This window comes from Pezoporus wallicus, unplaced genomic scaffold (assembly GCF_028554395.1).
Source record: "Pezoporus wallicus isolate ANWC-B61680 ecotype Strahan unplaced genomic scaffold, APGP_CSIRO_Pwel_v1 contig_10308, whole genome shotgun sequence".
Taxonomy (NCBI): domain Eukaryota; kingdom Metazoa; phylum Chordata; class Aves; order Psittaciformes; family Psittacidae; genus Pezoporus; species Pezoporus wallicus.
In genome coordinates, this window is record NW_026641029.1 from 18,322 (window position 1) to 33,676 (window position 15,355).

The 15,355-nt window shown below is 57.2% G+C and overlaps 1 protein-coding gene across 1 annotated transcript; it reads right to left on the reverse strand.

The window, feature by feature from the left end:
* Positions 1–1,093: 1,093 nt before the first annotated feature.
* SARNP (SAP domain containing ribonucleoprotein) lies at positions 1,094–14,968 on the reverse strand. The gene is made up of 11 exons (XM_057421621.1): positions 14,909–14,968; positions 14,686–14,785; positions 14,103–14,149; positions 13,806–13,873; positions 12,534–12,585; positions 10,731–10,804; positions 10,412–10,440; positions 9,894–9,919; positions 9,487–9,555; positions 2,186–2,275; positions 1,094–1,345 (listed from the first exon to the last, which is right to left on the reverse strand). Exons 1-11 carry the CDS (start codon positions 14,942–14,944, stop codon positions 1,304–1,306), a joined length of 633 nt encoding a protein of 210 aa, XP_057277604.1. The 5' UTR covers positions 14,945–14,968; the 3' UTR covers positions 1,094–1,303.
* Positions 14,969–15,355: the final 387 nt, after the last annotated feature.

Consider the following 15,355-nt stretch of genomic DNA (forward strand, 5'->3'; position numbering starts at 1 on the left):
GGGCTCATGGGGCTGGGAGCAAGGGAATGCTCCGGGACAAGGGACCAGACACAAGGATACGGCTCCTGCTCCGGATCAGCTGGGTTTCAGGCCCCACCACGGACACTGCCTGTGTCCCTGCTCCAGCTGAGATACTCTGGGACACACTGAAATGCTGTTCCCCCCTTGTACCCCATCCCTGCACCCACCCTTACACCCACCCCTGGCAGTGTTCAAGGCCAGGTTGGATGGGACTTGGAGCAACCTGCTCTAGTAGGTGTCCCTGCCTGTGGCAGAGGTTGGAGCAGTGTGAGCTATAAGGTCCTTCCCAACTCAACCCAGGCTGGGATTTCATGACTTGGAGCCTGAGGATCCAGTGCCTGGAGACCAGCCTCGCCTTGGAGCAGTTTTATTATGAAATCAAGAACAAGAGGCCACAAATGTGAAACCAGCGGCGAGGAGCTCATGAGCCCATAGAAAATGCTTCGTACAAAACCCAACATAGAAACCCGATGGCACCTCAGGAATGTTCCCACATGGATTCGAGTCACACAGCAGCAACAGCCCCAGAGCTGCTTGTGGGGAAGGGGTAACTGAGGGCTTGCTCTGAGTCACTGGGTGACAATGGGAACCCAACAGAGGTGGTTTGAAGGCTTCTACATTAAAAAAATGGGATCTATTGCTTGTCGAGGACCAGGGATGAGCCTCCAGATGCTCCCCTCGTGCCCCCAGCACTGCTCTGCAGCACAGACAAGGTGAACATTGCACTGGGGAGAGGTTATGGTCAGAACTAAGAACCCTGAAGGGTCGGTATTGGGACAGGGGTGGGATTCCAGCCATGGCGCCCACCTGGAATCCCAGGCAGAGAGATGGCTGAGGACAGAAACGTGTCCCTGAGGACCCTGGGAAACCCCCATGGACCAGAGCGGGAAGAGGGTCCATTTGCAAACCATTTGCTCCAGCAGTTCCAGTTCTAGTTCCCATTGGCCTCACTGGGGAGGAACCAGCCACTGGCTGCATCCATGGCTGGAAACGGGAGAACAGCTGCTTGAGGAAACCCCCTCCCAGAGGCTGTGCCAGGGCAGGGGGGACGAAGCCACTCTGGGTACCGGCTGCTGAGGAGAGCCCCGGCACCGAGTCAGGAAGCGGGTTCTTCTTTCTGCTCAACTCTTCTTCACCTTTAACTTGGGAGCATAGGAAACCACTAAGGACACAATGGAACAACTATGGGGGATTCCCTGCCTACTCCTCACTAAAACCTTGAAGAACAGTGGGGGAATGTGAGGAAGGGGGAGCAAGGTTGAGGAGGAGGAGAGTGCAAGGCTCAGACGATCCCGAAGCGCTCCGCTCTTTTCCTCTTCTTTGCCTGCCAAGAGAAATGACAAGGGAAAAGCAGGAATCAGAACTAAGCAGATTCAACTGAGCAAATCCCACCCAGAACTCAATGGGAAACCATGAGGACTTTAGTGCTTGGGAATAACGCCGGTGCCAGCAGCTCTGGGAGCCCCAGGATTTGGGTCTAACATTGGGACAAAGAGTCCCCCTGAAGCGGGGCGACAGGAACAGGCACTGGGAAAGGGCTGGCCTGGGAACAAAGCGGCTTCAGAGGCCGGGAAGCACGGGCAGGCAGTGGGGAGGTGGGAAATGGAAAAGGGCAAAGGGTTAACACTGCCCTATTCATGGGGAAGGTGAGAGGGACACACTAAAACACATTAAATACACTATGGCCTCGCTCTGCTTTGCCAGAAACGAGCGGCATATAAATCTTCATCTCTAGCAGGGGAAACAGCCCAGGAGCAGCAGAAGCCCCAGTCAAGGGTCTCTGGGGGAAAGGTGCATTTGAGTGCACACAATGCCAGTGAAAAGACCTTTTTGTTCCAGGCACAATCTCCGAGTGACCTAAGGAGAAGCATGGAATCTCTTGCCCGCCAGCCCCTGGCGCAGGCTGGGAATGCCTTGCTGTCGTAAACCCAGGCCAGCTCCACATGCCAAGCACCTCAAATCCCATTGGAAGTGTTGAGGTGGCTCTTAGTAACCCTGTTCACCTCTACTGAGCCCATCTGGGTGCAGACACGGAGAGGCCCCAGCCTGGGGGAGTCCAATTGTCCATATTTATGTGGTGTTCCCAACCCAGCCTTATCAAGAGCCGCTGCACTGGAGCTCTGGCAACCAGGAGCAGTCTGAAGCTGCCCTTAGCAGGTTTTACCTCTGTGTCCTCTGTGGCTCCAGCTCCAGCTGAACTCGTCACAATGCCAAACCGCTCCTTCCTCTTCTTCAGCTTCTCGTCCTCTTCACTCTGGCACAAAGAAGGACCAAGGTTTAGGGTGCTAGCAGTGCCCAGGCTGCTTGTTGCGTGGGGAATCCTGTTCCTCCTGCCCCCATTTGCAACCAAAGCCCCAGCACAACCTCCTCAAGACATGTCTTGCACCCCCAGGGCACTGTGGTCTATCTGCTTGGAATCCCCCCCCCCCCACCCTGAGCACTAGTGAGGGTGGCAGGAAAAGGACAGGAAGGAAAAAGGAGACACCCCCCCCCCTGCATCCAGCTCAGGGGTGACACAAGAGGGACATGGAGCTGTTGGAGTGAGGCCAGAGGCCATGGAGATGTTGCGAGGGCTGGAGCAGCTCTGCTCTGCAGCCAGGCTGAGAGAGCTGGGCTGGGTCAGCCTGGAGAAGGCTCCTTAAGGGGAGACCTTAGAGCAGCTCCAGTGCCTGAAGGGGCTGCAGGAAACCTGGAGAGGGGCTTTGGAGAAGGGCCTGTAGAGACAGCACAAGGGGAATGGCTTTAACCTGCCAGAAGGGAGACTGAGATGAGCTCTTGGTCAAGAGCTCTTCCTTCCCTGTGAGGGTGCTGAGGCGCTGGCACAGGATGCCCAGAGGAGCTGTGGCTGCCCCATCCCTGGCAGTGCTCAGGAGGATGCGTGGCTCCTGGGGGGGCTGCGGGGTTATTTCCCTTTGGGGTCCCCCCCCGCTCCAGCAGCACAGCCCCAGCAAGTTCTCACTTGACCCCTTGTGTGCCCGTGTCAGCCGCCAACACGGGTACAATGAACTTCACTCCATCCCCAGGCTCACGCTGACAGCGCTTGATTCATGTGGTGCTGGAAACCAGCTGAGGACAATGACCCCTCTCCCCCCACGCTGCATCCATCAGGCCTGGCAGCGCTCAGGGCTGTGGGAAAGCTGCCCTGGCTGCTGGGGGGGCACATTTAGCCCCAAACCTTGCCTCTTCTCACCTTGTTCCCTTCACCCTCGCTCCACAATGGGTGTTTGTGGGGTTTGTCTAGAAAGGGGGTGAAGGAAAGAGGAGGGGAACAAACCCTCCTGAAGGAGCCACTGCTGGAGGTGAAGCCTTTCCTGCAATGCAGGAAAACAACTGGGTGCTCCCACAAGCTGTGTGTGAGCCCTGTGGGACCATGGGGGTCAATAACAGCACCCACCACCATGGGAATACCTCGGGATCTGCTGTTTCTCTCAGAGACCATGGAATGGGTTGGAAGGGATCTTAAAGCTCCTCCAGCTCCAATCCCTGCCACGGGCAGGGACACCTTCCACTAGAGCAGCTTGCTCCAAGCCCCTGTGTCCAGCTTGGCCTTGAACACTGCCCGGGATGGGGCAGCGACAGCTTCTCTGGGCACCCTGTGCCAGCGTCTCAGCACCCTCACAGGGAAGAGCTTCTGCCTAAGAGCCCATCTCAATCTCCCCTCTGGCAGGTTAAAGCCATTCCCCTTGGCCTGTCCCTACAGGCCCTTGTCCAAAGCCCCTCTCCAGGTCTCTTGCAGCCGCTGTAGACACTGGTAGCTGCTTATTCCCAACAGATCCATTCAAACCCTGGATCCTGCCTCTCTCCTGGGGTCAGACTCAGGCACTGAGGCTGGTGCCAGAGGTGTTAATGCCAAAAGGCATTAATTGTGGTTTTCATGGTGAACAGCAGGGCTCTGGCACCCACGGCGCCGATCTGGCTCCAGCACAGCTCCAGCACCACTGTTCACCTCCGCACCCCACACACAACCTCAGTGACAGAGCTCAGCGTCAATGCTCTGCTTGACTCAGGACCACACTTGGATGGAGGGGAAGTGCCCAGAGGGTGGACAAAAGTTGATGCCAGGTTATCAAAAGGCATCTCTCATGTGTGGTGCTGGGGCAGAAGCAGGACAGACTTCTCAGAACCATTCACCATGTGAGGCAGAGCTCTGAGAGTCCCCATGGGAGACCAAGCTCCATGTTGTGCCGCATGGCAGATCCTCTGCAGATGAAAGCATCCCCAGAAGGACACGGCCCCGGGTTTGCAGCTGAAGCCCAGCTCCTCATCCCGAATGCAGATGCACACACGAGCCTCCATATCCATGTCTTTGGAAGGAAAAGGGTGGGCGCCTGCATGTGCGGGTGCAGCCAGAGCCTTCTGGTGGCCCATCCATGGCCGGCTGCAGCATGACGGATGGCAGGATGAAAAGCAGAGCCCCGAGGCTTTCAGGCATCAGGAGATTAATGACGACACGGCCTTGACCTCCCAAAGGTAAAGGTTATGGAACACTCAAGGGCAAGCAGCCTCCTCTCTATGTCCGGGGCTGAGTGACAGCCTCCCATGGGTTGGGATGTGCAGCTGCATTCGCCGTCTTTGTGCGCTCCCCTTGCAGCTCCTGGGACACCTGGAGCTGCTCCATGTGTACCTGCCTCTCCCATGGTGGGTCCTCACTCACGCCCCAGGACAGGAGCCCTGTCCGTTCCTCCCAAAGCCACACAAAGCTGAGCCAGCACCGCTCCAACAGCACCACAGGCTTCCAGCCAGGATGTGGAGCTGGGCCCATGCGATACGCACTGGGACTAAGTCACCACCATCCTCCAAGCGACTCCAACACAAGGACGCTGCTCAGGTGAGACACACCCAGTGATAAACCCTTCTGCTTCTGGGAGCACTGGGATGAGCCTTGTGCAAGGGGAGACCCTGGCACAAGTAATGGAAGATCTTGATCTACACAAGGCAATGGGAACCCTGAGAAGCTGCTGAAGGATTCTCGATGTCCTCTGAAGGAGGATGCTGAGGGACCACCTCTGCATGGTGCAGGATTGGTCCCTGGCTGCTTCCCTGGACATAGTCACCTTCTCTGCAACACAGGCCAAGGGAAACAGGCAGCCCTGAGCCAGCTCTGAGCCGCTTCTCCCAACACACATCTTGGAAAATGGGTTGGGAAGGCCAAATCCCACCCAACTGCAGTATTCTCCAGGGATGGTAGCTGCTGGTGCTGAGCTTTCTCTGGTTGGAGACCCCAGAGGGACTCTGTGGGGAGGAGGAACAGAAAGTTATGTTTGGGAGCAGGAAACGTGGCTCTCAGCGGGAGGAAGCAGAGTTAAAGCCACTTGGCAGGGCCAGAGTCCAGCTGCTCTGAGATGGGTGATGACAGAACATCACTGAATTGCACATGAGCCTCAGAACCACCCAAACCTAAATCAAGCCATTCTATTCAAGACCGAGGCGTGCAGCACCCCAGGGCAAGGTTAACCCTTCCCTTCGAGGCACCAGAATGAGCCCACAGGATACTGCTATGAGGAGATAAAGCTGAAGGAGTTGGTAGAACAAGAGAACTCTAAGGGAAAAATGTGGGCGCTGCAAGTGCCGTGGGGCACAGTGGAGAGGACACCAGAGACACAGACACTTATTCCCACAGGAATGGTTGGAGTGGGAAGCTCTGAAGCAGCAACAGAAGAGTGATGTGGAGATGCTGGAGCGAGGCCAGAAGATGCAACGGAGCTGCTGCAAGGGCTGGAGGAGCTCTGCTCTGGAGCCAGGCTGAGAGAGCTGGGCTGGTTCAGCCTGGAGAAGGCTCCTTAAGGGGAGACCTTAGAGCAGCTCCAGTGCCTAAAGGGGCTACAGGAAACCTGGAGAGGGGCTTTGGAGAAGGGCCTGCAGGGACAAGACAAGGGGAATGGCTTTACCCTGCCAGAGGGGAGACTGAGATGAGCTCTTAGGCAGTTCTTCCTTCCCTGTGAGGGTGCTGAGGCGCTGGCACAGGGTGCCCAGGGAAGGTATGGCTGCCCCATCCCTGGCAGTGTTTGCTGGACAGGGCTTGGAGCACCCTGCTCTAGTGGAAGGTGTCCCTGTCCACAGCCGGGGTTGGAGCTGGAGGAAAGTTAAGGTCCCTTCCAACCCAAACCAGGCTGCGATTTTACACTGTGATTCCTGACTCGGTACCACATCCCTGCAGAGCCCAGCGCTGCCGGTGGGTGCGAACCCATCAAGTCTTCCAAGAGTCGTTCCAATTCTCCAAAGATGATTTACTGGGACAGGAGGGCTCCTGCCTGGCCACGCACTCCCCCTGTGCCCCACGAGTGCCGTCACTTTTGTCTCCCCTGCTGGAGCAGCGGTAAGGGGAAACCTGACTTTGTTCCTCAGGCCTGGAGGGAGCTGGTGCTCCCGTTCCCATTCTTCCCCAGCCTCTCCTCCAAATTCCTGCAGCCAAATGGTTCCCGAGCCCCTGAATGGGACATAATGACATCATTGATTGACTCAGAAGGGGGGGGGGGGGGGCGGGGAAAAGATGTATTTGTGTTAGGGACAAAAGCGAAGTTCTGTTTCACAGCGGGGCCAGTGCAGGACCATCCGCGTGGGCAGAGGGAGGTCAGTGTCCCCCAGGAGCTCTACCCGGGACACAGGGCTCCCTGGATACCACCACGGGGTTATCTCCAAGTGAAGACACCACCCAGCAAGCACCGGGAAGAGAACGGAAGCCACAGCTTTATCTGCTGCAGGAGGGTGTCAGCATGTTCTCATGTGCCCAACCACAAGGTTCTGGGCTTGCAGCACCACCGTGGTAAAGCCCCTGCTGTGGCCAGTGCTATTCTTCACCTTGTCACTTCCCATTATCCCAAAGCAACAGCCCACAGCCAGCAGCTCCACTAGGGAAAGGGGACATGGCGCTGCAGGGGCTGTGGACATGCTGCAGCACCCAACTACAGTGAGCCCATGCCCTGCACAGGGTTCCCGCCTGGTGCTGTAAAGCTCCTTGCAGCCAAGGTGAGGGGGGATTCTCCCCCTCTGCTCTGGTGGGATCCGTCCAGAGAGCTGGGCTCTCCTCAGGGGTGTTGGGAATGGAAGAGGACTGATCCAGAAGCAGTTGTCAGGAGCTTGCTGGAAGGCAAACAATTCAGCTGATTGTTTCCCTGCTCTCATTTAGCTGTTTTGTACACAAGGGCTCTGCTGGTCCAGTGCCCCCAAGCTCCTCCACCACCTCCCAACAGCAGCTCCATGGATCTCACATCCTCATTAACCAGGATTCAACTGGCATGAAGCTGCCAGCAGGGCTGGCGGAGAACCTTAACTCCTCCTGGAGTCGGTGGCTCAAGGGGACACTTGAGGGTCCCATGCTGCTGCTTGGGACACAGCATCCTTTGTTCCCCACCCCAAGCTCCAAGGGCTCCAAGTGGGATTCCTGGCCCAGAGCGACCTGGGAGCAGAGTCACCTCCTGCTCCCGATCAGAGTGGCCAGGGGTTAATCTGCTAATTGCTCCTTAGGCTCCACTAAAGAGGAGAGGAAGAGCCAATTACTTCACTCATCTGCTGGCTGGTGAAAGGTGTTTGCTAATGGAACACAAAGGTGGCCAGTGGAGCTTTTGTGTCAGGCCAAGGCCTCCTGCTGCCCGGTGGATGCCAGCAGTTCCCAGTAGGAGACTTCCAATGGGCAAAGCACCCACAGCAGCTCCCTCAACAGCATCAACCCAAGGAGCAGCTGATAGAGAGGGACCATTCACAGATGCTGGGGGGGGTTAAGTACAAGGAACAGGAGTCAAAGGGTGGTGATGGGAGGGCAGCATGCGGATGCTGGAACATGAAGCCGAAGGGGAGAGGAACCCTCACTTGATTTAGCTTAGAGATGCAGTTAATGGCCCCACGGCGCCTGGAGACAAGGGAGCACCTGCCTCCCACATCCCCATCCCATCCCTATCCCATCCTGAATCCCTTTGGAAAGGGCACTTTCAACTTGAAAGACTCCCAGCCCAGGGTGCTGATGGGGAGAGGGGGGGCTCCAAGCTCCACAGGAGTTCACAGGCACTGAAATCCTCCCCCTCCCCTTCCCATTCCCGCTGCATGGATCCAGGAGCAGCTCCACAGGGACAATGGCTGATTGTAAAGTTGGGGCTGGAGGAAGACCTGCCGAGACGCGTGTAAAGAGCATTGGGCTCCCACAGGCTGAGCAGCCATAAAGAACACCCAGGTGGGAAGCACAATGCCAGCAGCTAATTAAAGTGCCCAGGCACATTCCTGCTGGGAATGCGGGAGCGTGTTCTGCTCAGTGGGAAAAGCCACTTGGAAGCCCATGAACTCAGCTTCCTGGGGGAGCAAACAAAAAGGAGTCATGGGGAGGTGAGGCCAAGGGGGGACAAAACCCATGCTGGATCATCTGAAGCCTGAAGCCACCAACTCCTGACCCTGGGCCAGGAGCTCCCAGTGAGGAACTGGTTTGGGAACACGGCCCAGGCTGGGAAGCTGATTCCTTCTGTAAGTGCCATGTGGCTTTTTTAAGCTTTAGCCCCACAGTCCTGCAGCTCGGGAAGGCCACGGCCATAAGGGCTGCCAAGGAATTGATTTCTCCTGAAAAATGGAAGCTTCCAGGGATGGTGTTAATGGTGCTGGAGCAGCCTCTCGCCCTCAGCTCCACACATCCTGGCTTTAATGGCTCCCTCCCCCACTCCCAGAGGCCAGGAGCCAAGGGGGGAAGAGTAACCTCCAACGCCAGAGGTGTTCTCCATGTGGATGTCCAGAGCCAGAGAAATAACACTTGGATGTGGGGAACTAGCAAAACAGGTCAAATCCCACCCCACCCCCCCAACCCCCAGGAGGACTGGAGCTTATTTCACAGGGATGGAGGAGGATGAACTTCCCCTGCTCTCACCCACACCAAGCGGAGAGGTCTCCATGCCAACAACATCCAGCTCTTCCCGCAGGACAAGCTCCTTTTATCAGTACTGGATCAGCAGGCAGGGGAGGGAAGGGCTGGGAGGGGTTCGTTTGGGAAGCACAGAGGGCACTGGATCCACGTCAGATCGACTGACTCCTTCTACATCCTCAATTCATCCTGTTTGCTACAAAACAGAGGAGAGGGATCCCAGGGATCCCATTCATCTCCAGTGGAGCTCCCTGGCTCCATTGCCACCCTAGGGCTGAGCTCCAGCAGGAGCTGCTTTGAGAACCAGAGGGGGGTTATGCTCAGAGCTGGGGGACAGTTCTCCCCCCGGAAAAAAATCAGTGGTTTTGGAAGCAAATCCATTTCCTGCAAAGCCCATCTCACCTCTACTTCAAAGAGTTATTCCGTATCATCTCCAGTGGGAGATGCCCCAAACCCGCTGCATGGCGCCTCTGTCCAGCCAAAACCAGGGAGAACAACTGGGAAGCTCTACAGCTCCAGCAGGAGACACAGGCACAATGGAATGGAAGGAACCAGCACTGGGATAGGAGATGGAGAACCTCAAGCAGCACCTCCAGGTGCTCTGAAGGTGCAGAGTGTCCTGGACTTACCTTCTTGGAGAGTGAGGAGACGTTCAACCCAAACCTCTGAGCCCTTTCCTTCAACTTATCCATGTTTACCTGCAAAGACACAGGAAACAAGTTACCTTTCTCTTCTAAACCTACCAGCACTCAGGTTCCAGAGGGAGCTTCCTGTGCCAGCCCTTATCCCTAGAGAACACAGGCTTCCAGGGATAAGCCCTCCCCAGCCTGTGCTGCTCATGGTACTGCTCTGCAAAATCTCCAGCACTGGCACAACAACATGGTGGCTACCACATCTTGGCTCAACTATGTGCCCTTGTCCGCAGCCGAGGAGTGTGGAAATAGGAGAGTGACACCCATGCTCCCAGGGGATGGGGACCTCTCTTTCAACACATGCCAAGGGCCAGCAGCAACTCAAGGACAAGAAAATTCCTTACCGTGGGTTTGCTGTCTGAGGAGAGGCCTGAAAAGAAGAGACAAGAAAAGGGAAAACCCAATTAGAGAACAATCATCAGGAGCAGGATCTTACCCACAAGGAGGCACAGGAAAAGTCCCACCAGGGACTCAGGAACTGCTTTTCCCACTTTCTCTCTGTGTTCCCAACACAATGAGTCTCCCAGTTCCTATTCCAGCATCTCCACTCACAATCTGTCACTGTCCCACCTCGCTAAGACACTGGCAATGGGACCTGGTCATTTATGAAGCCACAGGACGCTGCTTGAGAACCCCACGTGTCCTCCAGCTGGGCTTGGAATGGGGACACACTGAGGGAAAATGTCTTAACTACCAAGGGAATGACGTGTGGCCTCACTTCCTCATCCCACAGTGCCCACTTGGAACTCCTGGGCAGGAAAAGGGAGTGTTTAAACCCAGGGTTATCCCACCAGCACTGTTCTGCCCCCAGTAACAACTGCACCAGAGAACTCCAGCAACTGGTTCTGCTTCACCCCCTCACCTTTAGTGGACACCATGGCCAAACCAAACCTGCCAAAGGCAAACAAGAGCTGTCAGAGCAGGGTCAGCCCCAGAACCCTCCCTGCAAGTGTTTCCCATGAGGAAAACTGGGTTAGGGGCAAGACCAACTGGGACCCAGCAGTCCTGGCTACAGGCAGCACTGCAGCAATTCCAACTTAACTCCAACCCGCCCCTCCCCCCCCCCCTCCCGCCATACAGGAACAGCAGTGGGATCACTGGCAAATCTCCATTCCCTTGCTGGAGTCCCAACACCCAACACCCCCAACCACTGGTGGCTAGGGAAGATTGGGAGCACCCACCGTACTGCCCGCGCTGCCTTCTTGCTCTCCAGGCTGACAGGTACGTTGAAGCGCTCAGCTCTCTTCTGCATGCGCTGGAGGGAGAGAAAGGAACCACCTGAGGAGGAGCCACTACAGGCAGGGGCTGGGGAGGTTCTGCAGGTGGAGGAGGCCAAGTCAACACCCCAATGGGTGCTGCTGGACTGGCAACGCAGAGGCTGAAATGGGGGAACTCTCCTTTGCACCCCCAGGTGATGGCAGAGATGCTGCAGGGACCTTCTCCCCACCAAGAGCCACCCCAGGGCTGGGGCTTGACCAAAAGGAGCTTTAATAAACATCAACCTAATAACAACTGAGAGGCAAAGAGGGTTTTCCTTCCTTCCCTTCCTTCTCTCTTAAAGGCTGAAGGAATATACTGGGAAAGGGGATGGGGGTATTGACTGGCTTGGCCTTGAGAACCAAGTTTAGCCTTAGTGCTGTAATTTTGGCTTTGGAGAAAGCCCCAGGTGAGGGGGAGAAAGGAAAAGCTTGGAAGCTTTGGAAGCTCAAGGGTTTGCATCTCCGAGTGTTAAATCCCCTTAAAGGCTTAAGGGAAATAGTTCACATTTCATTCCGAGCCAAGGGCCCAGCAGCGTGTTTGGGGTTAGAGAAACAGAGCTTAGTAATGGAAACATTGACTTTAGCCACGAGCCCAGCAAGGAGTAGGACAAACATCCCCATTGGAATGGCAGCGCTTGGAAAAGACGGAGCAGGACCAGGGCTCCCACCCTGCAGCACCAGCCGGGACAGGAGAATGTAGCACCCAGATCCCAGTTTCCTTATTCTTTGGGACACAGTGAAGAATATCCCTGAGGAATACCTGAAGGGGCAGCAAAGGCTGTGACCATGGATCACAGAATCATGGAATGGGTTGGATCGGAAAAGGACCTTAAAGCTCCTCCAGCTTCAACCCCTGCCACAGGCAGGGACACCTTCCACTAGAGCAGGCTGCTCCAAGCCCAGTCCAGCCTGGCCTTGAACACTGCCAGGGATGGGACCCCCCCCCCCCAGCACCCCTTTGCCAAGCCCTGGGGCTGATCCACACTCAGCAGCAAACCCAAGCCTGGGAGCAGCTTGGACAGGGTTTGGAGCACACCCAAGAGTCCAGTGGGAGCTCTTGCCCTGAGGGCAGCACCACAGGGGCCACGGAGCTTCATCTACCCCCCCCCAGCCCGGCCGTGGTCTCCCCCCTGCTCCCTCCTAATCCTCTGCTTGTGACATCCTGTTGCCGTGGAAATGGTCGTGGCCCAAAGAGGAGATGAAAAGGCTCTGCGTGGTGCTGAGCAGCAGGGAGCCCAAACCTGTGTTTGCACAGGGAACCGGAGCCAGCAAGGGGGGGGACTGGAGAACCACAGGCAGGCTCCCTGAACTCCAAATTTTCCCAGAGAAATTGCTGCTTGCTTGCAATGGCAAAGGCAGGGCAGATGATGGAATGATCCCTCAGCTCAGAGTGGATCCCCCTCCTCAAGTGGATCCTTACCAAAGCTTTGTGGCTGCAGTGAGCCCAGAGAGGGAATAACAGCCTGGAATGACTGGAATTGTGATGCTGAGATACTGAAGAAGGGTCACGGGACTGGTGGTGGAAAGAGGAGTTAAGTACAACAGAGAGGAACATTCCCCAAGAGCTAAAGGAACCTGCTGCAGGGTCCCTCACAGCCAGCAGCACCACAATCCCAAGGGAAAAGAGAGCAGGTTTCCTATGGGAATGCTGACACTGCCTCAGCTACACCCAGCAGATGGAGGAAGTGAGGATGGGAACTGAGAGCAGAGGAGGAGAGACCTCACCTCCATCTGTGAGATCACCGACGTGATCTTCACCACCTTCTTCTCCGCGATCCTGCAGAGATGGGAGAGAAACAGGTCACAATGGGTCCTCCTCCCACCCAGCACCACCACCAGCACCCTCGACCCAGGGCTGAGCATCCCGATGCCACTGTGAAAGGTGAGCCATGGAGCATGGTGAGCCCCATCAGTACCTCAAGTGCTCCCAAATCCCTCTGCCAAAAGGAAGAAGGGACAAGTCACCGGACCCAGCTGTGCTCATCATTCTTTAATGCAGGAATGGTCTGAATCAACCAGGCTGGAAGAGCTTTAAGGTCATCCAATCCAACCATTCCGAGCACTGCTAAGACCACCACTAACCCATGGCACTGAGGGGTTCACTACACCGTGTGTGAGCACTTCCAGGGATGGTGACTCCACTACTGTCCTGTTCCAATGGGGAAGGACTTGTTCCTCATCTCCACCTAACCCACCCCTGGCACAGCTTAAGGCCCTTTCCTCTTGTCTCATCCTTTGGGAGCAGTGACCTGGCCCCACCCTTCTGTCAGAGCATGCGGAGCGATCAGGTCCCCCCTGCTCTGAGGTTCTGGGGTTCAGGGGGGTCTCTCCCAGCCTTGGGCTCCAACGGGGAACACTCAGCTCTGGAGCCCCCTTTGGAGCCCTCCCATACAAAGGCTTCTTGTGTTCCAGTTCCACGGCAGCAGCAGCCACACACAAAGCCCCAGGGCCGGCAGAATGGAGGGGGCGTGCTCCAGAGCTCTGCTCCCAAAACACAGCCTGGGCTCCGGGGGGAACAAAAGAAAAAGAGACAACATTGAGAAGTCCTCCTCCTCCTGCTGCTGCCAACAGCTCCCATCGCACACCACCCACCGGGCTGGGAGCTCCCGGCTTTTGTTCCAGCCCCGCGCAGGATCCCGCTGGATGCCCGAGAGGGGAGGGATGGGTTCATGGCACTGCCACAGGAAGCGATTCTGCCGGGACGGGGGCTCCCGGGGCTGCGGCTCCGCGGGCTCAGGACGCCCCCTTCTGCCCGCACCACGATCGGCCTCACCACGGCTCAATGAGGGTGAGCTGGGGCTCACTGCAGCTCACTGGGGCTCCCCCAATCCCCTTAGCCACGCAGAGCAGGGCAGTCAGACACACCGAGCGCCCACCAGCCTCCAGAATCCAGCACAGGACTGCATCCCGCTGGAATTGCGCCCCACTTCCAGCCCCCCCCCCCCCCGAGCCCTTCCAGGCCCGACTTGGCTTTCTGCTGCTCAGAGGGATAGTTACACATCAGGCGAGTTTACAGGAGGCTCCTCAGCTTTGACCGGAGGCTCCACCGGCTTCTGCTCCTCCTCCTGCAGGGAAAAGGCAGGAATGGCAACAGCCAAGAATGGAGCAGCCCCGAGGCCAGACACAGGCCCCTGTCTGGAATCCAGCGCCCCCAGATCAAGGCTTCTAGGGCTGGGTGTTGAACGTGCCCCACAACGAGAAGAGATCTGTGCTGGCCATGAGCTGGACAGCCACAGGTTCTGCTCCTCCTCACCACCACCTCTCCTGGTTCCCAGCCCCTCAGCATGGACTCACCTCTATTTCTTCTCCTAGGACATCTTCTTCATTTGCCTCTTCTTCAGCTGGAGGACAAAAGAACAGGAGTGAGTGACAGCATTGACACCTCTGGCTTCCCACGTGGAGCCTGGGATGAGAATGGGAAAACGGCAAGCAAAGGCTCTGATCATGGATCACAGAAGCATGGAATGGTTTGGGGTAGAAAAGGACCTTAAAGCTCCTCCAGTTCCATGGGCAGGGACACCTTCCATTAGAGTAGCTTGCTTCAACCTAGCCTCGAAAGGATGGAGCACCCAAACCTTCTCCATTGAGGCCATTCCAGTGTCTACCACCCTCACAAGGAAGAACTTCTGACCAAGATCCCACCTCGATCTCCCCTCTGGCAGGTTAAAGCCATTCCCCTTGTCCTGTTCCTACAAGCCCTTGTATAAAACCTCTCTCCAGATCTCCTGCAGCCCCTTTAGGTCCTGCAGCTGCTCTAAGGCCCATTTTGTATCGGGACCCGAGTTGGACACAGGCCTGCGGCAGAGAGGGGGATGTCCGGAGCCTCTTTTCACCCCACACCCCAAGCCCTTGTTCCCCGGCCCCGGCGGGCACCCACCGTGCTCCTCCAGGTAAGCCTGCAGCCGGTTGATCAGGTCCTGCTTGTTGCCCTTCGCCTCCAGGCCGCGGGCCAGGCACTCCTGCTTCAGCTCCGCCAGCTGCGAGGCGAGAGGCGCCACTCAGCATGGACCGAGCACCGCACCCACCGAGGGCTCCGGCCTCGGCCTGCCCGAGACCCCCCATGCCCGCCCAGGACATCCGGTCCCAGGAGCTACCGCTACCTTCAGCTTGTGCAGCTCCACCGCCTCTGCCGCCATCTTGTCACCCGCACAGCCCGCGCCGGCCCCGCCCCACGGCCCGACTCTAGCCCAATCACAGCTGGCGATTTCAAAGCACTACCCCACACCGCCTCTCGCCACTGGCAGGGCCTTCCGCCCCGCTCTATTGGCCTGCTGTGGGGTGGAGCGAAGGGCAGAATGGCCAATAGCAATGAGAAAAAAGGCACATCAGCCAATGGGAAGAGGCAAGGGGCGGGCGTAGAGACTTCCTGCAGACGGGCACGGGCGGGCACCTGGCAACGGCCGCCGAGCTGCCGGGTGGGAGTTGGGGCCGGGAATGGGGGGTCAGGGGATCGGGACCGTGGGGGGCGAGGGGGGGGACACCTGGAGACCGGGACCGGGTAGGGAGTACGGAGAAAGCCGTAGCAGTGCCTGGGGCCGTACCTGTGG

Bases quoted from the DNA above. Each gene is read 5' to 3' on its own strand.
- SARNP (XM_057421621.1), bottom strand. From the start codon at position 14,944: ATGGCGGCAGAGGCGGTGGAGCTGCACAAGCTGAAG. The intron at 12,586-13,805 runs GTAACTATCCCT...CCATCTCTGCAG, and splicing joins CCTGTAAACTCGCCTGATGT to GATCGCGGAGAAGAAGGTGG. The intron at 9,920-10,411 runs GTGAGGGGGTGA...TCTTCTTTTCAG, and splicing joins GGCCATGGTGTCCACTAAAG to GCCTCTCCTCAGACAGCAAA.